Source organism: Perissodus microlepis, chromosome 4 (genome assembly GCF_051167445.1).
Source record: "Perissodus microlepis isolate ML-2025 ecotype Zambia chromosome 4, ASM5116744v1, whole genome shotgun sequence".
NCBI classification, from domain to species: domain Eukaryota; kingdom Metazoa; phylum Chordata; class Actinopteri; order Cichliformes; family Cichlidae; genus Perissodus; species Perissodus microlepis.
In genome coordinates, this window is record NC_140464.1 from 12883468 (window position 1) to 12906777 (window position 23310).

A 23310-nucleotide genomic window follows, 5' to 3' on the forward strand; every position below is an offset into this window, starting at 1 on the left:
GAGGAGGAGACACAGCTCCTCCTCCTGATAGTTGTATTAAATGTCTCCTCCAGCACCTTTTCTCCAAATCAGTTCGTACTTCACACTGACATCATGCTGGTGACTCTCTGTGCTCTCATCTCTGCTCTAACATGTAAACACTTTGATTTATATTGCACACATATATACTGATGTCAGTGTGTTTCTCGTGACTTCATGTCTTCTTGTTGTTTGCAGGTGTGAGTGGTGTGACGGTGCTGACACAGAAACCTGTTTTATCAGTGAGGAAAGGAGAGACAGCCACCATGGACTGTAACCTGGGGACTGTTACTCGCAGTGCTGCTCGTTGGTATAAACAGATTCCAGGAGGAGTTCCTCAGTTTGTGCTGTGGTTTCGTTATGGCTATAGTTCTCCAACCTATGGCTCTGGGTTCTCCTCTCCAAAATTCACATCCACTCATCAGTCAACATCAGATTATCGTTTGATCATCAGCAATGTGGAGGAAGGAGACTCTGCAGTCTATTACTGTCAGACATGGGACAACTCTGTTAATGAGTACGTATCACAGTGATTTATACTGTGACAAAAACTTCCTCACTCCTTACTTCTTCTTTTTGTGCACACACTCAGTGCACCAAAGGCACACAATTAGTTTTTAAACATTGCTTTATTGAATTTATTCATTGTAATTTTTTTCATTTGCACTTTCATTTTAAATAAAAAAAACACCAAAATATACACACATTATTCACTCATAAAGCCTCACATCTTCAGCTTTTAATACTATTGTGGTGTAAAATACGTTTGATCAAAACATTGTCAACATGTTATTTCTGAATCAGATTTCAAGCTGTAGCCTCTAGTTGCAGAGAGAAGAAGCATGTTAGTGAGGTAGAAAGAGAATTTAAACATATACAGATAAGTGAATTTCTTTGTGTTTGTGTATGTCTATTTTTTTCCTTTTAGATAATCAATGTATCTAATTTCTTGTTATGAAAGAGGAATATACTGCTTCACTGAGTGAATGGGTTAAATGCAGAGAGGAATTTCCCCATGGGGATCAGTGATGTATACATTATTATTATTATTGTTATTATTATTTTAAAACATATACTGACATGTTACGGCTGTGACAGGCAGGATTAGGACTCAAATGCAGGACTCGAACAAAAGGTTCAGCTGAAAAAGGTAGGTTCATATGCTGTGCCAGAAACCTGGAATATTACAATGGAGAAAAACAAAAATGGAAATTAGAAAAACACAGCGCTAGAAGTTATCAGGCGCCACAGAGAAAACGAGACAAAGAAAACACATAACAGTATAGTCCAGTAAAGTCACACTACATACATTCAGTAACCACTTTATTAATTATGCCTCTTCCACTGCTTGCCACAGTCATCCAAATATCTAACCAGCATTTCACATCAGCAGCAACTCAAAGCATTTAGGCATGCAGGCATAAGACTGCTGAAGTTCAAACCGAGCATCTTTGAAAGCCCATCTGATCTTGAAGCAGATGGGCTACAGCAACAGCAAGAAATTTTAACAGACATTTTATAGACACTACTCACAGGTCTAACTGTTACATTAGAACTGCAGTTTAACTGAAGTGTTGTAAACATGCAGTTAAACAAAAATACAAAACTATACTGAAGTTAGTTTAGAACTTTTAGACCATCTTCATTTACATTTAGTTTGTATTGATTACAAATATATTTATGAGGCAGAAGGAAAATGTAGAAGGGTGAGGATAAGGACACTAGTGATAAATGTTTGATACTTTTACAACCACTTTTCAAAAACATTATTTTTGTCAGACATGGTGATTAAACATAACTTTGGTAATCCTGATGGTGTGATTGGTTGTAGTTATTGTATTATTATCGTATATATTTTTCTTTCATTTGTACAAAATTATTATGATAAGTATTGTAGTCAATAATTAATATAGGTAATATAGAATATGACGATTAATTCTGTAGCTCAAATGATGAAGCTCAAACTGACTGACATAATACTCTTGGGAAGGAAATTAACAGTATCTACTCAGTGTCTTTCCTTCTCCCTGGAGTTCTGTCAAGAATACTTGAATGTCACGTTTAGTTAAGCAGGACTCAGAGCTATGCAGTCAAAAGGGGTTTTATTTACAACACCGGGTGAGTTATTTACATATATACAGTGACAATGAGAAGAGGGTTCCAGGGATTCCAAGTGAAGGTCCAGGGTCAGGGAAAACTCAATCACACTCCTCTTTGTGCAGTCCCTGACAAGAAACACAATCAATCCAATTCCACACTGTGACTCACTCTCATCCATGTTACGTCCAAGGGAAACAGGCAAGTGTCCAGGAAGATCTATGCATGGAGACAGGTGTTAGAAGAAGTACCAGGGAACACAGGGAAGTACACTAGAGAGAGCCGGGCTACACTAACAGAGGTAAGTACAACGACCCAGCGATGAACAGCACTCCAACAAGGCCTTCAGTACTGCCTGGATCGACCAGCAGCGATAAGCATCAGATGAGTAGCACGTGGGTGTAGAAGCCAAGAGGACACAGGAGACCCAACACCACCCTGGCAGAAAAGGTGAAGACGGCACCTTAGAGCAGCAAAAGGAGCACCATGACACTTGAATGAATTTCAAATATTTCACATGGTTAAAAGATTAGTACAAGTGTCCATAAACCGCCAAAAGATGATCTGTGAATGTACTTGAAATTAACTGCTGTGTATTGTATGCAGTCATGTTAAAAAGAGATTTCTTGCATTTTCCTGCTCTATTAGCTGGTCCAAAGGCTATCTGCAAATAGAAATTACGAAAACTAAAACTTATTTTATTTGCAAAAGCAAACAGATAGAAATAGTACTGTCATGGGGCCGAGAGCTTCTTTGGCTCTCGGCGAAGGCGGTCGCACTTTTCTCCTCTCCTCCTCTCTCTTATCTTCCCTGCTTAGCCTCTTATGTCCTTGTCTAGTCTCGTGTTTTTCTATTACTTTCCCTGGAACACTCTCTCACAGTCTGTTCTCTAAAACCTAAAAGAGGAATTATAGATTTGATCAACTGGTCCCAAGAAGTCTGGGCTCGGGTGAGCCCCAGTGTCCTGGAGGTACTTTCCCAGCCGGATACACGATGGACGGGTGGCATAACTGGAGGATCGTGTGCCTGGCGGGACTGTCGATCGAAGACGCTGAAAATATCTACCTATTCGGAACCATGGTAACAAGGTTCTTGCTGATCGGCGCTGGCTTGGCCCTGGCTTATCGCAGAATTAAGAAAGCGGAACCGGCTGTTCAAACCCCCACAAGGCTGCCCGCTGGGATTGAAACGACGGGATGAGGCCTGAGTTCTCGGATTGGGCTCATTGAGTGCAGCACGGATAACATCATGGAGAAGCTCACGGCTCTCCAACGGGAGATTGAGAGAACAGTGTCGGACTGTTAGAACAGCTTGAAATTCTCATGAGTTGTTCGCACTAAAGTAAAAAACCACCATCACTTATGCAGCTATCTCTTCAGCTCCAGCTGCGGTCTCAAGGCTGGAGCTGAACAACAACACCCTGATAACGGCTGTGTTTAGACTGTTCTTCCCATTCTAAGCAAGGCCACCTGGGTTGGCTGGAAGACTGTTTACTTATCCTAGCAGGGCGAAGGACACTGTCTCAGCTGAACTCTGGACACACATACATATACACTGATACACATTCACTCATCCCCCCTCCCTTTCCAAACGCCTTCGATGCTTGTTCCCTCCTGGAGAACATGGCGGGTCTGGGCCCAGCGCTGGAATAATAGCGCAGGGCAGGATGGCTGCTGTGTTTGCTTCGGATTACTCCTCACCCCCTACCCAACCCTGTTGCTTGTCACGTGCTCAGCAGCTCTCTTACCATCCAGACATCAGACTGGAACATGGATAAGGTTTATACATGGCACCCCTGTGAGGGAATGGCCACATTAATATTATTTTGTGTAAAACACTCGTGTAACGGGACATTTTTCATTACTATATGTATTTATTTTCAGTGTCTTTAAAAGGATAGACAATCCAGGTAAAAGGGATTAATTTTATGTTAGAAATCAGTGAGGGCGGAACTTTGGTGGTTGCTCCAGGGTTTCGGGGTGCAGCAAGTGGAGCCCACCTTCCGCTGCTTCCTCAGACACGTTCTGGAGGAAAGCAGAGACGCATTGGCTGTGTCCCAATCCAGTGATCGCACGCTTCGGAGTACGCGCAGTATGCGTACTACGGACGGTGCGGAAGTGAGAGGCTCCTGAAATGGGACGGTCTACCCTTCAAATTTGCGTCACCAGCTGTGTCTACCCATACCACCCCTCCAGATCAGCAACATGGACACAGACCACATGCTTGCGTGTGTAATTTCCCTGCTAATGGAAGAGCCCCAACAACCCACCCGTCACAGACGAATGATCCTGTTGCGACTACGAGACAACCACGTGCAGGTACAGTGATAAATCCATGTCGACATTCCTCCCCCCTGAGATATTTGACGTGTGTACCTGCACAGGGTCACAGAGGAGGTACTGGCCACGCGCCATCAGGTCATCCACCTCCCACGGACCCCAGAAGACCTAGATGCCATGTCGAATGGGTTTGCACAGCTAGCAGGCCACAGGGCCTTTGTGAAGGCTGCTGGTGCAATTGACTGCTGCCATGTCCGCATCAAGCCCCCCAGTGGCCCTGACGGTCAGTGCTACAGGAACAGGAAGTTGTTCCCGTCCATAGTCCTGCAGACGGTATGTGACCATCAGGGCCGCTTTGTCGATACACATGTGGGCTGGCCGGGGTCAGTGCATGACTCCAGGGTCCTCCGCCACACCCCACTGTACCGACAGGCCCGTTACCCTGCCCCAGGGCATTTCATCCTTGCAGATACCCATGTCTCCAACATCCAATCCCTCTCATCACCCCCTACAAGAGGCCAGTCCACGGTGTGGGAGCCCAGCGCTTCAACGCACATCACTCCAGGGCACGCTCTGTCATAGAGCGTGCCTTTGGAATGATGAAGACAAGGTTCCGTGTCATCTTCCTGCAAGCGCTGGAGGTGCACCACACCTTCATGCCACATGTACGTCACGCTAATACAAGCGTCATTGTTGTTTGTCGAATCATAATGGCAACCGTAGTGTATAATCTGGCATGTACACTGTACTTACAAGACAAAACATCTGTTGCAGGTCATAACACCATGTGCCATTCTGCATAACATCTGCATCGGTGCTGGTGACATTGTGGCCCCAGATGAGGAGCCCGAGGATGATGCCCAAGATTAGGGGGGAGACTGGTGTGGAGGCAGTCAGTGGTGCACACTGGCGGGACCAGCTATCTGCTGAGGTGTCTGCCCTGGAGGAGGTACCCCCAGACCACGATTATTGTCATCAGGCAAGTATGACAATGTGGGATGCTCCACTCAGAACCTGGCTATGCAAAGCAGGGGTCTCACCTGTGGCACCTCCTTCATCTCTCTGGTCCTGGTCCAGCAGATCAAGCAGCACTGCCCAAGACTCCCTGCTCAGGCAAATGTCAGGCCTGGTTGATGATGTATGTGCATACTGGGAGACTCAGGTTTATCCTGGACCACAGTGGGCAGTGCATTTCCGACAATCATGTTGTGTTTTATGTTGCACTGTTTTTATTTTCACAGTTTGGCAAGTGCAATAGGTCAGGCCCCCCGAAATTGTGTTATGTAGTTTGTGACAGACATGCACTCACAGTGGGGATGTTTGGAATGTTTTATTTACACAATAAAACGGGCAATCGTGGCTCAAGAGTTGGGAGTTCGCCTTGTAATCGGAAGATTGCCAGTTCGAGCCCCGGCTTGGACAGTCTTGGTCGTTGTGTCCTTGGGCAAGACACTTCACCCGTTGCCTACTGGTGGTGGTCAGAGGGCCCGGTGGCACCAGTGTCTGGCAGCCTCGCCTCTGTCAGTGCACCCCAGGGTGGCTGTGGCTACAATGTAGCTTGCCATCACCAGTGTGTGAATGTGTGTATGAATGGGTGGATGACTGGTTGTGTAAAGCGCTTTGGGGTCCTTAGGGACTAGAAAAGCGCTATACAAATACAGGCCATTTACAACTGAAATAATCATGTTTATACAAAACAAAGGTTGGGGTGCCAGCATAAAGTGCAACTATGTACAGTAGTTGTCTGTGGACACGACTCAGTCCTTTTTCTGCTCCACTAGCTTCTCATGGACACCTATCAGCCTGTCCATCCTCTCGGCTCTCCGTTCCTCCATTTGGCGTTGCTGAGCCATGTCCTCTTTTATTAGGGCAATGAGCTCATCCTCCCCGTCCCTCCTCCTTTTCGCCACCCGTGCCTCAGGCGGCTCCTCATCCTCCTGCTCCTCCTGGTGTGGAAGTGGGTTGCCCACTGCTGCACTGGGCCCTGGTGTGTCCTCCTGGATGGAGGACATTAGGACAGGTGGCCTGGTGGAGGGCCTCTGTCCTAGCACCTCATCCATGGCACCAAACCAGGGCCATGTTGCGGCAGTGAGCTTCCCACTTGCACCCTCGCCCGTCGCTGGATACTTGCACTCCTGAGGGCAGAGTACATCACAAGTGGCAGTTGGCTACAACAGCAACAGTGCAGGTTTACATAGATGACTTCGCAGTGTTCCGTGTGGAGATACATCTGTCACTACCACTGTACATACTTTGTATTTCCTCTTTAGGTTCTCCCATTTGCGTTTGGCCTGCACAGGGGAGATTTTCCCCACCAGGTCCATCTTCTCCACGATTGCTCTGACAGACGAAATATGATAGCACATGTATATCAGGTTATTCCATTTATGGCATTCACAGCAGGATATACTGGATTGGGACCACAGGGCAGACAGTTCACTGTCCCTTGTGCCTCAATGATTGTAAACCTCATATTGTTGCTGTACCTCCAACCCACTGCGGCTGAGTGTTTCGCACCCGTGAACAGGTGCTCATTGTCACGGCGGAGTCGGATCAGTTCCGCCGTCTGCTCCTTGGTCCCTGTAATGCAGCATGACATTGGATTACATTCCCCACCATCTTGCACTTCTGTTTTATCAGTTCTCTGTTTGCCGTCTGTTCAGCATATACAGCTGTGTGGGACATACACACTGAAATGTCAGGCAAAACGGTTTCTTGTGGGACAGGGGCAGCACTGACTGAGGCAAAACATTTACTTTATCAGGCCCTAGGTTGGGGTCAGGGGGTTCTCTGTCATATTTGACATGGCAGGTGTGATAACCGTTGCAAATATATATATGATGTGCTGCGGACACAGCTACATTCCTGCCTGGTATATGTTGACATTTCTGTTTGCGGCCCAGGAAGGGTCATATTAGTACAGTTGATTGCACTTGTAGTGGTGATACTTCTATTCATACTGCCCTCCGTCTGGTACATGATTCACGGCTTTGCGGGTCTGTGCATTTACGGTCACGTGGGTCCGACAGGTGTCACAAGATTCACCTTGACATTTACTATTCAACTTCCATTAACTTTTACATCTTGGCATTTGTTTCGCTCCTTTACACATATCATACATTTGAGGGTGTTGCTGTCCTCCGCCGCCGTTTCAACCTCCTCCGCAGCTGATGCCATCATTATGCATTGACCTGGCTGCGTCGCGCTATGCATTGTGGGATATATGGGACCACGAAGCGTGCACCGGACCACGCTTGATATTTGGGGAAATCGACGGCGCATTTGGAGTACGCATTTGGAGTGCACTTTGAATTGGGACAGCCGTTGTCGCGTCGCTGTGACGCTATAGGTCTCAAAATGCGTACTCGAAGCGTGCGGTCGCTAAATTGGGACACAGCCATTGTGTCTTCCTTACTCCGCTCTTCACCTGCTTTTACAGGTCGGTAAATGGTTACCCACGTTAATGTGAATGAGAGAGTTTAAGGCGGTCCGCCCGAGTTATTTATATGTAAACACGGGAGAAACCAGAGGAATGTCCCGAGTGGCCGCATCGCGAGCCCACTCGTTAGGTGGAGCGCTGGTGAAGCAGAGTCAGTGCGCTCCTATGCTCTGTGCAAACGTGTTGTAATGCTCCAATCAAATCAGTTCTGTGAGATGTGAATGTTAATAGTTATGTTAAAGTGACTGACTAGATTAGCTAGTGTAACACAAGCACTCTGAGCAACTCTGTGTAGCTAACAGAGGTATTCACAGGTTAATTAAACAAGCTGGGTTTCGTGATGCACTAAATAGTGATTTTGCCAGTAAATTACTGAAGGGAACAAATGTGATGTATTTACCAAAGTTGTTATTGAATATAACTGTTTAGCCAGTAAGACACTGCAGAAGACAATGTGATGTGTTTATTGATATGATAAAGGAATGTAACTGTTATGGAAAGAAGTGTGAATTTGAGAAACTGAACCAGTTAAAGAGAGTATATTTCACTGAGGTTGTGAAATAAGTAAATGTAATTGATGTGAATGAGGAACCAGCTGAATAGTATATTGAAAGCTCATGTTTAGTGTTTATATAGCATTTATTTGTGTGAAATAAATCAGACACATTCTGGAGGAAAGCAGAGACGCATTGTGTCTTCCTTACTCTGCTCTTCACCTGCTTGTACAGGTAACATATTTGTCATCGTGGTCTTCATCCTTGGGACCCGTAACATATACAAGATTTCTTTTACTTTTTTAGTAAGCAAGAATACAGTTTCAAAGTAGCCACTAACATAAATTCAGAATGACTAAACTGAAATTGTTGCATTTTATTAAGGTGAAGATATCAGAACATCATTAACGCGTAACCACATTTAACTGTTTAACTCTAAAGAAATGCTCTGAAGATGCATATTTTTCCATATTTGTAGAATGGGGAGTAACTTCACACAATTCTGCCTGGCTACACAAAGGGAAAGGTGACACTGGTTTAAAACGTCGGTTGTAAATTTGTAAATAAATCTTCACACTCAGTTAATGAAGCATCACAACTCTCCTCCTCCCTCTCTTCCTGTCCAGGATACATCTGCAAGTCTCGGTATCTTTTATAACTTCATGCAAATGAAGTCGTGTCAGCTCTCTGTAACATTACATGGAACTTTCCCTGAGTATAAAATGTGATTTATATTATATTTTCAGGCTGCATTTCACTATAATTTGGTAAATTCAAGGCAGTTTACTTCTTTGGTTTGGTCTTTGAACTTCTTATGATAAAATAAACTAAATGGAGTCCAGCTCTGTAACTAATCTTCACTGCAGCCCTACTCTTATACAGTTCAGTCCCTGTATACTCTCTCCTCATGAGTATTGTTGTGCACCAGTAGGAATCCACTGCATCAGAGACACACACTCCGCCGCCGTACTGGAGTTGGAGTCCAGGCTTTTCTTCATTCTAAGACACTGACCATAGCCAAATACAAAACTAGTGAAGAAACACTCAGAAAAAGTAAAAGGGGAAAATGCCAGTGACTTCCACGTGTAAAATCATTTGTTTTGATTGTTCTTTCATCATTGCCTGTTGTGCACCTGTTGTTGATTGCATTAAGACTAAAGCAGCTGAAATTGATTAACAATCGAACAAACCTCTGCTACTTGACTGATCAGACCAGAAATTTAACATACTTGATGCGATACTCTTAAAAAGTGTTTCTTTAAGTTTTTTTGGAACAGCATATATTTCCTGTGCTTCCCTTTCACTGGATGTTCTTAATGATTTTTCATAGTTTGGAACTTTTAAACTGAAGACTTAATTTTGCTGCAAATAATGCTAATATCATTACTGTCATTTTCTAGACTTTCAGACTTTTATGGCATTTGTAGCTACTGAACACTGTGTATTTTCAGGCTGCAGCCTCTGTGCTCCTGTGCTGATTAACAACCCCCTCTGCTACTTAACTGCAGCTGGGGCTGATCAGCTAATCAGGCTCTCCCTCTATCAGGAGGTGACTCAGACTGGAGGAGAGAGCTGTGCTGGGAGAAAAGCTGCAAAAGCAGTCTGATCAAGTTAGTGTGAAAGAAGTCACTAATGTAACGTTTAGTGAGGTAAATATACAAGAACCTCAGCAACATTAAAAATATCTAACAGTGTTCTCTAGATGGTGATGAATTCAAATTTAGCAAAATTTAGATTTTGGCATATTTTTTGGATAAAACACAAGTTTAAGTAAAATATAACCAACTATAATCCTGCCTCATTTTAGATGTGGAGATGGTAACCATTCTAAAATTCAAAACAACAAACGAACAAACAATAAATAAATGAACAAAGGGAAAAGAAGAAGAAAACAACAAGACATTACCAACATCAGTGTTTATGAAAATAATGTTAATGATACAGGTTAGAGAAAGGGGGGGAAATCCAGTGCTCCTCCTCCTGTCAGTCTCTCTGAGTTTCAGTGACATATTTAATAGTTCACATCTCCTCTCCTCATTCGACAGAAGGAGGTTTAAGTCATCTCTTTCCAAATTACAAATCCATTCCCAAAACACACTGACAACATGCTGGTGACTCTCTGTGCTCTCGTCACTGCTCTAACATGTAAAGAGTCTAAAATATACTGAAGAAAAGACCTCATGTTACATTTAAATGTGGTGTGTTTCTCTTGACTCCATGTCTTTTTATTATTTGCAGGTGTGAGTGGTGTGACGGTGCTGACACAGAAACCTCCTGTTTTATCAGTGAGGAAAGGAGAGACAGCCACCATGGACTGTAACCTGGGGACTGTTGATAACGATCCTGCTTATTGGTATAAACAGATTCCAGGAGGAGTTCCTCAGCATGTAGTGAGGTTTTATCATGGCTATAGTTCTCCAGGCTATGGCTCTGGGTTCTCTGCTCCAAAATTCACATCCACTCATCAGTCAACAACAGATTATCGTTTGATCATCAAAAATGTGGAGGAGGGAGACTCTGCAGTCTATTACTGTCAGACATGGGATGGCTCTGCTAGCAGTGGGGTATCACAGTGATTTACTCTGTGACAAAAAACCTCCACACAGATACTTCTACTTTTTTAAGCTTTTTGGCATCCTGATAAGACTCATCCAACAAACACACTCAAACCCCACCACCTTCAAATACTGTGTTATTTGTTTTGTTTTTTATTTTAATATTAATCATGAAAATCATGAAAAAAGCCAAGAGGGGACTATTCAGTCAAAACTACTCAAAAAATGATATACAAAATTTGTGTATGTCCTGCCTGGCACTGTAGCAATCAGAATTATTGTCTCAAGGCCAAGGAAAATGTCCAACAGATTTATTTTTTGGAAGCTGATCGTTACAGCTTTTGCCATAATGGTCCACTTGATTGTCACAGTTTGTTCGATATGTATTATTTATGTATTGATTTCTTCTTTTACTTTTAAGTTATTACAATCTAAATGGACAGAACCTGGGGATAGGAAAGACGAAGAAAAGAGAAGTTGGAAAGAGACTCAAGAGAAGGAGAGGGAAAGAAAAACAGAGAGACAGAGAGAAACACTAAAAATCTGTTTGATCACCTGCTGGGAAAAAAAACACAAGCAAAAAGAGAACAACACAGTATGGAAACCACAGCAACATCCAACATAAGCATAAGTAACAGTAAATAATAAATACTGAATGTTACTGAGCAGCACACAAGACCGATATGTTTAGAGGCAGCAGTCACCCAAGAAATGTGAGTAATTTTTTGTACTCACCTGTGTGCAAACAGATATTCACCACCAGCATTGTGCACCAGGATTAGAAGAGTTACATCCTGAGTGTTAGTAACAGTGGTGCTCAGTTTCATCCGTTTGCAATAATATGTGTCACAGTGATAATCAGATTGTTTAACTCTCAAGATGTAGATGAGAGAAACTGGTATTTGTTTTTGTGAATTGGGGGAACAATATCAAAATGTTTGTATCACAGTGATCTGTATTTGAACTCTTTGTTCAGTTGTTCAATATTCATTAATGATGTAATATTTTATAAAATGTTCTCCTAACCCTAACCACTCTGGTTTCATGAGACGTTACACAAAAGGTTATGCATTTTGTTTGTTGACTAATTATAACAGTTAGTAGGGTTCTGCTCTGTTTTTGTCCAAATATAAATATAAAAACTTGTAATGGTTAAAGCATCAATAATAAATCTGAAGGAAGTAGTTATTTATGATACTTATGATAATAAAATATAAAACCACAATTTTAGGGGAGAGGAGGGAGACATCACTATCACCAACAATTATTAATACAAAAGCAGAATTACCCTCTAGTTAAGTTACCCAAAACATCACAAACTATCCAGGTTTAGCTCCTCCTCCTGTCAGTCTCTCTGAGTTTCAGTGTCATATTTAATGGTTCACACCTCCTCTCCTCCTACAGAAGCAGTTCTATCACTTTCCAAGTTCCAAGTCTCAACACACAGTGACAACATGCTGGTGACTCTCTGTGCTCTCATCACTGCTCTAACATGTATAGAACCTCATTTAAACTTCAGATCAGTAGTTATTTGTAGGATTCATATGTGCTTGTGTTTCTCTTGACTCCATGTCTTCTTGTTGTTTACAGGTGTGAGTGGTGTGACGGTGCTGACACAGAAACCTCCTGTTTTATCAGTGAGGAAAGGAGAGACAGCCACCATGGACTGTAACCTGGGGACTGTTACTAATGATGCTGCTCGTTGGTATAAACAGATTCCAGGAGGAGTTCCTCAGTATGTGCTCTATTTTTATCATGGCTATAGTTCTCCAAGCTATGGCTCTGGGTTCTCTGCTCCAAAATTCACATCCACTCATCAGTCAACAAAAGATTATCGTTTGATCATCAAAAATGTGGAGGAGGGAGACTCTGCAGTTTATTACTGTAAGACATGGGACAGCTCTGTTAATGAATACGCATCACAGTGATTCACACTGTGACAAAAACCTCCCCACTGATACTTCTGCTTTTTGATGCTCTTTTTTTTCACATGCTGACAAAAGACCCATTCAACAGACTCAGTGTAAACCCACCACCTTCAAATAGTGTGTTTATTTTAATGTTCATCAATGAAAACCCACCAACTTTAGAGAGTGTTTTTATGAACACGGAATTACTCTTTTTGATGCATTTAAGCAACCATCACTGATATATAAAATGAGTATATAAAATATCAAGGAATATGATGACCACCAACAACTTGTGTTGTTGGTGGTCATCATATTCCACCAATTGTACACAATGATGTGCGCGTTTTTAAATAACAGCAATTTGATAAATGATTGTCTAAAATTCTGATAACTGTAACATTCCAGCTGCAGTAAATCACATTAATCAACCTAAATAGATACTGTTAAAGTTCAAAAATGTTTCAAGTGAAAATGCAGCTAAATTAAATTTTATCTGATGCTTGCTTCTCACTACAATTCTTTTCACATCTCAGCTGAATATTAAAGGATATTTACACCTCACACTGACAACATGCTGGGGACTGTCTGCTCTCTCATCACTTCTCTTAAGTGTAAGACATTCTTCTCATCTGTTTCATAGCCCATCGTTTTGGAAAAAGACATTTCACACATGTTCTTTCTGTGTTTGTTGGCAGATGGTAATGCAGTGTTAGTGTTTATTCAGATACCTGCTGTCCACTCTAGGTAAAGAAGATGTAGATGGTCTAAACATTAGTTTCTTTTTTTTTATTCATATAGCACATTTAATTACAACAGCAATGTTGACCAAAGTGCTGTATAAAAATACAAAATAATTAGTACCAAATAACCCATAATATTAGTACCAAACACCAAATACCAAATAAATATCAAAGAACTCTCTTACTGTATTAAAAGCCAGTGAATACAAAAGTGTTTTAAGATGAGATTTAAAAAGACTGACAGTAGGAGCCTGTCTGATGTGTAAGGGTAGATCGGGGTAGGCAACTGCAGGCCTCGAGGGTCAGTGTCCTGCAGGTTTTAGATGTGTCCATGATCCAATACGGCTGATTCAAGTTGTTAAATTACATCCTCAACATGTCTTGAAGTTCTCCAGAGGCCTGGTAATGAACTAATCATTTGATTCAAGTGTGTTGACCCAGGGTGATATCTAAAATCTGCAGGACACTGGCCCTCGAGGCCTGGAGTTGCCCATCCCTGGTGTAGATTATATCACAGTTTAGGCGTTACAACCCCAAACGCTCGATCACCTCTGTGAACCAGCCTCGACCTTGGTATGGTTAAGAGCAAAAGATTATTTGATCGACAAGATCTATAGGGCACACAAGGCTGTAAGAGGTCAGACAAATACCCCGGAGCCTGTCAAGTCAAGGCTTTGTAAGTCAACAATAAAATTTTAAAATCAATTCTGAAGTGAACAGTGAGCCAGTAAAGATAGGCAAGCACCGGGGAAATATGTTCACGTCTATTGGTTCGTGTCAGAAGACGAGATGCAGCATTTATCATAGTCAATGAGAAATGTCAATGTTGTTTTCCAATGAAGTTTTAATAAAGGTATTATTCCCTTTGTGCTCCTGGAGGCCTTGGTATAATTTTCCTATTTTTCTGATTATACGCTTTAATCAAAATATATACATTATGATGCTAATTAAGAAACAAATGAAGGCAAGAGAAAAAAAATATGATGATGTAATAGGGTGAAAGGAGGAGACACAGCTCCTCCTCTTGTTAGTTGTATTAAATGGCTCCTCCAGCACCTTTTCTTCAAAATAGGTTTTTAGTTCACGTCAACATGCTGGTGACTCTCTGTGCTCTCATCACTGCTCTAACATGTAAACACTTTGACTTATATTGCACACACATATACTAATGTCCGTGTGTTTCTCTTGACTCCAAGACTTCTTGTTGTTTGCAGGTGTGAGTGGTGTTACAGTGGTGACACAGAAACCTGTTCTATCAGTAAAAGGAGAGACAGCCACCATGGACTGTAACCTGGGGACTGTTACTAATGATGCTGCTCGTTGGTATAAACAGATTCCAGGAGGAAGTCCTCCGTATGTGCTGAAGATGTATCATAGCTGGAGTTTTCCAAACTATGGCTCTGGATTCTCTTCCACTCGTCAGTCAACAACAGATTATCATTTGATGATCAAAAATGTGGAGGAAGGAGACTCTGCAGTCTATTACTGTATCACATGGGACAGCTCTGTTAAGGAGTACACATCACAGTGATTTACACTGTGACAAAAACTTCCTCACTATTACTTGTGCTTTTTGGGCACAAACTCAGTGCATCATATAAATAATTAGTTCCTAAACATTGCTCTTTTAAATGTATTCATTGCATTTCTTTATTTCCACTTTCACTTTAAATAAAAAAGCACCAAAATATACACATATTATTCACACATAAAACCTCACATCATCAGCTTTTAATATTATTGTACTGAAAAACATGTTTGATCAAAAACATTCTCAACATATTAACTGGTTAATCTGATTTCAAGCCACAGTACGAAGAAAAATGAGACCACACAAATCCTCTTTATATTACAGTTCAATAATTTCACTAATTCATGCTTCACTAAAATTCAATCAAAAAAAAAACCAAGACTCAGATCAGATCAGCTAGTTGAAGAGAATTTTTATTTTGAATCAGCTTTAGTTCATCAGAAGCATGTTAATGAGGTAAAAAGAGAATGTAAACATATACAGATAAGTGAATTTCTCTGTGCTTATTTATTTCTATTGCTTTTTTTGTTTTTTGACAGAGGAAAACACAGGGCTTAAATACACAGGGAGTAACGAGGGGATCAGACACAGGAGGAGAGCACAGCTGGGAGCAATCACACAGGGACGTGGAGGAAGCATAATGGAAATATTTACAAAGGATGCGAGACTATCAAAGTAAAACTGGAGAAGGCACGGAGACAAGATTTGACACAAAAATCCGACTGACAGCGAAGACAGAGAGAACATGGGTCACAGGGACAAGAGTAACTAACACTCACAGGGAGACATGACTGACTGGGAAGACACAGGAGATGAACGAACACAGAGACAAGGGTGACTCGACAGGAAACGAGGAACACAGGAACAGCGCAGAGAAAACACAGAGGCAGAGACTAAACACAGGCTGAGATGAACACTAAGGGAGGGAGAACTAAGGTCACTGAAAACTTAAAAGGAAACCAAAATCATAAACAACAGTAATCAAAGATTATAAATCCAAAACCTGAAAGACAAATACTGAGTCGCAGACCCAGTACTGTGACATATACACTGATTAAGTCATTTATATCTGCGTTTGAAAAGCAAATACTAAGAAGATTATATGAAATCATTGAGATTGAAACAATAATGCTTATAAAAAGGCAATATTCACGGTATGAAATTATGAATTATTAATATCAGTAATTTTGTTTCAGTCTTCCATAAATAAAAGGTGTTTTGCTGAATCTCCTCCTCTTTCAGTTCTGCTCCTCTGTCTGTCACGGTCCTGGGTCATTTTGACCCAGCATTTTCAGTTCTTATAGTCCTTTGTATTATGGTTTGTATTCTGATCCTTTTGTCATGCTTTGTTTATTAGTATTATTCTATGTTTCAGTTATTCTTTGTGAGGGATTAGTTCCTAAGTTGTGTCTCTCGTTTAGTGTTCAGTTCAGTGTCAAGTCTGTGTCTGTTTCTTGTTTCCCGTTTTATTGTGAAAGGTTGTGCCTCATCTCAGTGTGTCTAGCTTTGCTCCCTGTGTCTCGTTAGCCCAAACCCTCCTAGCTGTGTCTCCCTCCTGTTTTCCATTCCCTGATTACTCCCCTGTGTACATAAGCCCTGTGTTTTCCTGTGTTCCCTGTCGTGTCGTACCCTCAACTAGCTGTGTGTTCTGCTTCTGTGTTTCTAGTGGTTAGTCACCTCCAGTTTAGTATTTGTTTTCCAGTGATTCAGTCCTCAGTTCCTCTGTTCAGACTTTTGTTCGTCTTTTGGTGAGTTTAGTTAGTACGAGGTTTTTCCCAGCAATAAAGCTGCGCTTTAAGTTTCACTTCCGTGTCTGAGTTCTGCATTTCGGGTCCACCACTCCTGCTTGCTCGCCTGCCACACAGCCAACCATGACACTGTCTTTATAAGCTTTAGTATCTCTTCTCTTCTCACTACAGCTCCTCTCATCTTTCAGGATCAGTTTCACCACCTACTATCATCATGCTGGGAACCCTCTGTGCTCTCATCACTGCTCTAACGTGTAAGACGTTCTTCTTATTAATTAAAATATGTATATTTTGAGGTAAATCTTTCCTGGCCGATGTTGATGCAGTGATCATGTAGACCCAAACACCTGCTGTCCACACAGTTTCTCCAGGTCAACAAGCTGTTCTCAACTGCAACATAGAGAGATATGATGGAATTATGTTAGCTGGTATAAACAAGTTCCTGGACGGGTTCCTCAGAATTGTCTAAGTTTTCACTATTCTGGCAGCTCACTGGAATTGGGAACAGGATTCTCCTCTGACAGATTCAACTCTAAATCCTCATCAAACATGATTCCTAGTTCATAATTAAACAGGCAGAGACAGGAGAATCTGCCGTTTATTACTGTAAGACATGGGACAGCTCTGCTACCAGTGGGGCATCACAGGGATTCACACTGTGACAAAACCTCCACACAGATACTTCTACTTTTTGAAACTCTTTCACAACCTGGTAAAAACACCTCTAACCCCACCACCTTCAAATAGTGTATTATTTGTTTGTTCATTTTTTCTTTTAATATTTATCATTGAAATCATGAACAAAGCAAACAGGGGAAAATCCACGTTATTCAGCCAACAACTACTCATATACAAAATCATATACAAAAAAGCAGGCCTACATTTTATGCATGTATGTATAAGTAATATAAATTTAGACACCAGACTCAACTCATAAATAGTTATAAAAATACATCCAGCAGCATTAAATGTAAGAAAAGAAGAAAATGTGTGATGTGTGACAATAAGGACATTTGCATTTAAACTAAAACCATTCAAGGAACTGCCTGTAATGATTCAAGTCTCTGATGGAGCTCCTCAGCATGTAGAGAGTTTTTCAATGACGACAATTCACTTTACTTTGTAACAGGATTCTCCTCAGACCGACTAAATTCAACATCATCATTAGACGTGGATTAAGAGTTAAAAGGAGGAGGGTAAGCATTGTACTGCACTGAAACATAGACTCTATTGAGTAGAACATAACACAATCATGAATACTGGGACAAAAAACAAACAAAACACAACTGAGTGACACTACAGCTTTTATGAATTCTGAAGAGTTAACATTTCCAACCATTAATTGTAGAACAAAACAAATGAATACAAAAATGAATTTGAGTGTCTAAAACCAAAATGTTTTAGTAAACGCAAATTAGTCAGTCCTCTAATTGTTCTGTTTAACTCTCAAGATGTAGATGAGCGACACTGGTATTTGTTTTTGTGACTCAGGAGAACTATATCAAAACGCCTGTATCACAGTGATTTCATTTGTGAGAAATATCACAAAACTCATGTGGCTCAAGTTTGCAATAAAAAAGGCGCCCACACAGTTCTAGTACTAAAATAATTCATAGTTCAATTGTTCAGTATTCATAAATGGCGCAACATTATATGAAATGTTGAAATGTCCTAATCCTAAACACTCCGGTTTCATGTGAATTTCCAGAGAAGTTCATACATTTCAAGGTTGTTGATTATGTAATTATAGCAGGTAACTGTAAGGGTTAGCGGGATTCTGATCTTTTTTTTGTCCAAACATAAAAACTGGTAATGGTAAAAGCATCAGTAATAAACCTGAAGGACATAGCAACCATCCATACATCTTCTTCTACTTATCCGGGCCGGGTCGCAGGGGCAGCAGCCTAAGCAGAAGACCCCACACCTCCCTCTCCCCAGCAATCTCCTCCAGCTTCTCTGGGGGAACAACAAGGTGTTCTGAGGCCAGCCGAGAGATATGCATATCTGGCGTCTGCCCTGGGGAATCCTCCCGGTGAGACAAGAGGGAACACCTCCCCAGGAGACATAGCAAACAATTTATCATAATAAAATGCAGCACCACAATTTTAAGGGAGAGGAGGGAGACATCACTATCACCAATAATTATTAATACAAAAACAGAATTACCCTCCACTGAACATAAATTACCCAAAACATCACAAACTATGCAGGTTTAGCTCCTCCTCCTGTCAGTCTCTCTGAGTTTGTCACATATTTAATGGTTCACACCTCCTCTCCTCCTACAGAAGCAGTGCCCTCTTTCTAAGTCACAGGTCTCAACACACAGTGACAACATGCTGGTGACTCTCTGTGCTCTCATCACTGCTCTAACATGTATAGAAGCTCGTTTATTTTTCAGATTAGTAGTTATATGTTGGATTCATATGTCAGTGTGTTTGTCTTGACTCCATGTCTTATTGCTGTTTGCAGGTGTGAGTGGTGTGACAGTGCTGACACAGAAACCTCCTGTTGTATCAGTGAGGAAAGGAGAGACAACCACCATGGACTGTAACCTGGGGACTGTTGTTAACACTGTCTATTGGTATAAACAGATTCCAGGAGGAGTTCCTCAGTTTGTGCTGTATTTTTATCATAGCTATAGTTCTCCAAGCTATGGCTCTGGGTTCTCTGCTCCAAAATTCACATCCACTCATCAGTCAACAAAAGATTATCGTTTGATCATCAACAATGTGGAGGAGGGAGACTCTGCAGTTTATTACTGTAAGACATGGGACAGCTCTGTTAATGAATACGCATCGCAGTGATTCACACTGTGACAAAAACCTCCCCACTGATACTTCTGCTTTTTGATGCTCTATTTTTCACATGCTGACAAAAGACCCATTCAGCAAACTCAGTGTAAACCCACCACCTTCAAATAGTTTTTGAATTATTTTAATGTTCATCAATGAAAACCCTCCAACTTCAGACAGTCTGCTAATAAATACTGAATTACTCTTTTTGATATATTTTAACATTCATCACAGAAAGTATAAAATATCGAGGAATATGATGACCACCATCAACACAAATTGCCATATATATGAACACAATTATGTGCGTGTTTTTGAATAACAGCAATTTGACAAACGGTTGTCTAAAACTCTGATAACTGTCACATTCTAGCTGCAGTAAATGACAATAATCAGCCTAAACAGATACTGTTAAAGTTACACAATGAGTTTTAAAAATGTTTCATATGGAGAAAAAATGCAGCTAAATTGCATTTTATCTGTTGCTTCTCTTCTCTCTACAATCGTTTTCACATCTCAGCTGAATAGTAAAGGATGTTTACACCTCACACTGACAACATGCTGGGGACTGTCTGCTCTCTCATCACTTCTCTAAAGTGTAAGACGTTCTTCTCATCTGTTTCATAGCCCATCGTTTTAGAGAAAGACATTTCACACATGTTTTTCTGTTTGTTGGCAGATGGTAATGCAGCAGTAGTGTTTATCCAGATACCTGGTGTCCACAAGGTTTCTCCAGGTCAAGAAGTTGTTCTCAGCTGCAACATGGTTCAATTATGTTAGATGGTCTAAACAAGTTCCTGGAGGGGTTCCTCAGTTTGTCATTCTGGCAGCTCACTTGGCTTTAGAACAGGTTCTCTGTCCCCAGAGGTGGGAAGTAACCAAGTACAAATACTTACTTACTGTACTTAAGTACAAAGTTTTCAACAAGCTGTTCTCAACTGCAACATTGAGAGAGATAATAGGAATTCTATTAGCTGTATAAACAAGTTTCTGAAGAAGATCATCTGTATGTTTCTAAGATTTCTCCATTCTGACAGCTCAAAAGCTTTGAAACAAGATTCTCCTCAGAAAGATTCAACTCTACGTCCTCATCAAACATTAATTACAATTTAACTATTAAGTTCGCAGAAATAGAAGACACTGTACTTATCACAGTGTGTTACAAACCTCTTGGCAGTACATATGCTTTCTTAGACTCATTCGCTTGAGTATAGTCCAATCAAGTAAATTCAGTGTAACATACAACTTCCAGATAATGTCTTATTAAACATTGGATTGCTCATTTTTTTATTCTTTTTTAATCTTTAACCTGCTCAAATACAACATTAAAAAAAGCTGAAAGCTTTTATGTTGGCTGGTACAAACAGGTTCCTGGTTCTTCTCCTCATTTCTGAGATTTTATCATTCTCACAGGTCAACTGCATTTTCAGCAGGATTCTCCTCAGACAGATTAATATCTAAATCCTGACCAAACACTGATTTCAAGTATATTATCAATCATTCAGAGACAGGAGACCCTGCAGTGAGTTCCTGTCAGATTTGGGAAGACTCTCCCAATAAAACTGGTTCATAGTGAAGCAGACTGTGGCCAGAATCTTACTGAGAGACAGTACAGCTTTGATTAATGCTGGCCAATAATGAGGACTTTATTAAACCTTGCACAAAAAAAGTGAAGGAATAAACATGACTACACAGAGAGAGACACAGTTATAAAATACAAACAGATGAAAGGAATGAGATGTTGACAGTGAAAGTTAGTCTCAGCAGGATGTTTCAGTTCCTCTCCCCTCATCAGTGACAGTCAGGAGGTTTTTGTACAGCCATGTATACAAACTGAATCACTGTGGTATTCGGACAAGGCACCAAGCTGGTTGTGACAAGTAAGTACTTTTTAACTGATCATAAAACAACAGAGATTTTGCGAAAATCTGCTGATGACTACTTAGTTCAATATGTTTCTTGTTCTGCATCATTTTTTATGATTTTGTACAATCTGAAATAGTTTCAGGTTGTCTCATATGCAGGAGACAGGAATTACTTATGTTTAAAAAATGTGAAATGGTGTCAAACCAGTTCTATGAAAATGGTGTGAAATATGTTGTTTTTCCGTTCTTATTGCTTTTAATTTATGTTTAGGTTGGTATTTCAAAAACATACATAGGCCCGTTTTCTCTTTCTTCAATAGTAGTTAACAGTGTTACTGAAGTTCAAAATTACTTTGAAGTGATTAGAACTTTTCTTTGATATGAAAGAAAATTACCCATATTAGCTGACATGTCATGCAGAAATGCGTAGAATTAAATCAAAGACATCTTACATGGAAAATTAAACAGTGACTGATCATATTTTATATTGTAAAAATACAAAAAGAAATTCAAATGATATGTTGGATCCATATATTTTAGTTCATATTTTATATATTAGTTTTGTTTTCTTCTAACGTCATAACAATTGTTATGTTTATTCCATATTTACTCTTCTTGATTTCTTCTGGTTTTATGACTTAATGTCCAATTTCCTTCTTTCTTTTCATTTATCTTTTTTTGTTTTCTGAACATCCTTCATGTATTTTCAGGCTCCAGCCTCCCTCCTCCTGTCCTGACAGTCTTCCCTCCGTCCAGTGCTGAGCTCCAGTCCGACACAGCTTCTCTGGTCTGTCTGTCCAGTCAGTCTGTGCCTTTTGCAGATGTGAGCTGGTTGGCTGCTGGGAGTCCAGTGAGCAGTGGGATCTCTACCAGCACTGCTGTTCAGAGACCAGACCAGACTTACCAAATCAGCAGCTCTCTGACCATCCAGACATCAGACTGGAACATGGATAAGGTTTATACATGTAAAGTGTCTTTGGGCTCGCAGACTTCAGAGAAAACCATCAAGAAGTCAGAATGTCCCACTGAATAGTCGAGGACCAGAATGTGCATTTAAAATCTGCTTCTTTACTGCTTGTGCTGTTTGCTCATTACAGTCTTTACATGTTAGAAATCAGAATAATGCAAAAGGTTTAAGTCATGTATTCATTTGCTGGTTTTTAACAAGTATTTTCAGGAATTCATGTTTTGCATTAAATTAATAAAAGCATTGATTTAAAAATGTGTTTTCTTGTGAATAAATGGGAAATTGCGCCACTGTTTTGCACTAACATAAATTTAAGGTGATTGAAATGAACTGTTACATTTTAGAGAGGGGCACACCGAGGAAAACAACACTCATAAGCACAAAATTTTCAATTTTGTTGCTCCCATAATTAAAACACAAGTATATTCTGACATACAGACTAAGTAATATTTGACCACTAGAGAGCATCATTTAATATTTCTTCCTGAGTAAGAGAGAAGGTAAGTGTCACTGGTTTAAAATGTTGGTTGTAGATTTGCAAATGTATCTACACTCTCTGTTAGTGAAGCATCACCTCTCTGTGCTTCTGTTTCTTCGTTTCCAGGATGCACCTGCAGGTCTTAGTAACTCAAGTAAATGGCAAATAAGCTCCCTGTAAAATAAAATGGACCTGCTGTTTTAATGGAAATGTTTCAGTTCATATCATTTGATCATTCAGAGACAGCTGAGCACGGTACGATGTTTGCCTAAACCTAACTTACTGTTAAAGAACATTAATGAAGTCCAGTTATGAAACTAAGCCTTTCTGCATCTTTCTGCTGTCATTTGTTGCTTTGCATTGAATATTAAAACCATTACATATAACCAGTCGGTAA

At 40.7% G+C, this 23310-nt stretch overlaps 2 protein-coding genes and 1 pseudogene across 3 annotated transcripts; 2 read left to right on the plus strand and 1 right to left on the minus strand.

Moving 5' to 3' along the window:
• The first annotated feature begins 55 nt into the window (after window positions 1-55).
• LOC146388485 (immunoglobulin lambda-1 light chain-like) lies at window positions 56-22697 on the plus strand. 2 transcript variants are annotated; one of them, XM_084925833.1, is made up of 4 exons: window positions 56-133; window positions 217-539; window positions 21450-21483; window positions 22179-22696. In XM_084925833.1, the coding sequence occupies exons 1-4, from the start codon at window positions 94-96 to the stop codon at window positions 22499-22501; spliced, it is 720 nt and encodes a 239-aa protein (XP_084781959.1). In that variant the 5' UTR covers window positions 56-93; the 3' UTR covers window positions 22502-22696. The 2 variants fall into 2 exon arrangements, with proteins under 2 accessions (XP_084781959.1, XP_084781960.1); XM_084925834.1 differs by lacking the exons at window positions 56-133; window positions 217-539 and adding exons at window positions 19127-19184; window positions 19281-19611 and having other exon boundaries at window positions 21446-21483; window positions 22179-22697.
• Window positions 2165-5528, plus strand: LOC146388486 (uncharacterized; annotated as a pseudogene).
• Window positions 6152-7571, minus strand: LOC146388487 (uncharacterized). The gene is made up of 4 exons (XM_084924825.1): window positions 7514-7571; window positions 6881-6974; window positions 6647-6734; window positions 6152-6529 (listed from the first exon to the last, which is right to left on the minus strand). The coding sequence occupies exons 1-4, from the start codon at window positions 7569-7571 to the stop codon at window positions 6152-6154; spliced, it is 618 nt and encodes a 205-aa protein (XP_084780951.1).
• Window positions 22698-23310: the final 613 nt, after the last annotated feature.

Excerpts from the sequence above, each read along its gene's own strand:
- LOC146388487 (XM_084924825.1), bottom strand. The coding sequence starts at position 7,571 with ATGGCATCAGCTGCGGAGGAGGTTGAAACGGCGGCGGAGGACAGCAAC. Across the intron at positions 6,975-7,513 it reads GGACAGCAACACCCTCAAAT|GGACCAAGGAGCAGACGGCG; the intron begins GTATGATATGTG and ends GCTGCATTACAG. Across the intron at positions 6,530-6,646 it reads ACCTAAAGAGGAAATACAAA|GAGTGCAAGTATCCAGCGAC; the intron begins GTATGTACAGTG and ends CTCTGCCCTCAG.
- LOC146388485 (XM_084925834.1), top strand. The coding sequence starts at position 19,145 with ATGCTGGTGACTCTCTGTGCTCTCATCACTGCTCTAACAT. Across the intron at positions 19,185-19,280 it reads TCTCATCACTGCTCTAACAT|GTGTGAGTGGTGTGACAGTG; the intron begins GTATAGAAGCTC and ends TGCTGTTTGCAG. Across the intron at positions 21,484-22,178 it reads CACCAAGCTGGTTGTGACAA|GCTCCAGCCTCCCTCCTCCT; the intron begins GTAAGTACTTTT and ends ATGTATTTTCAG.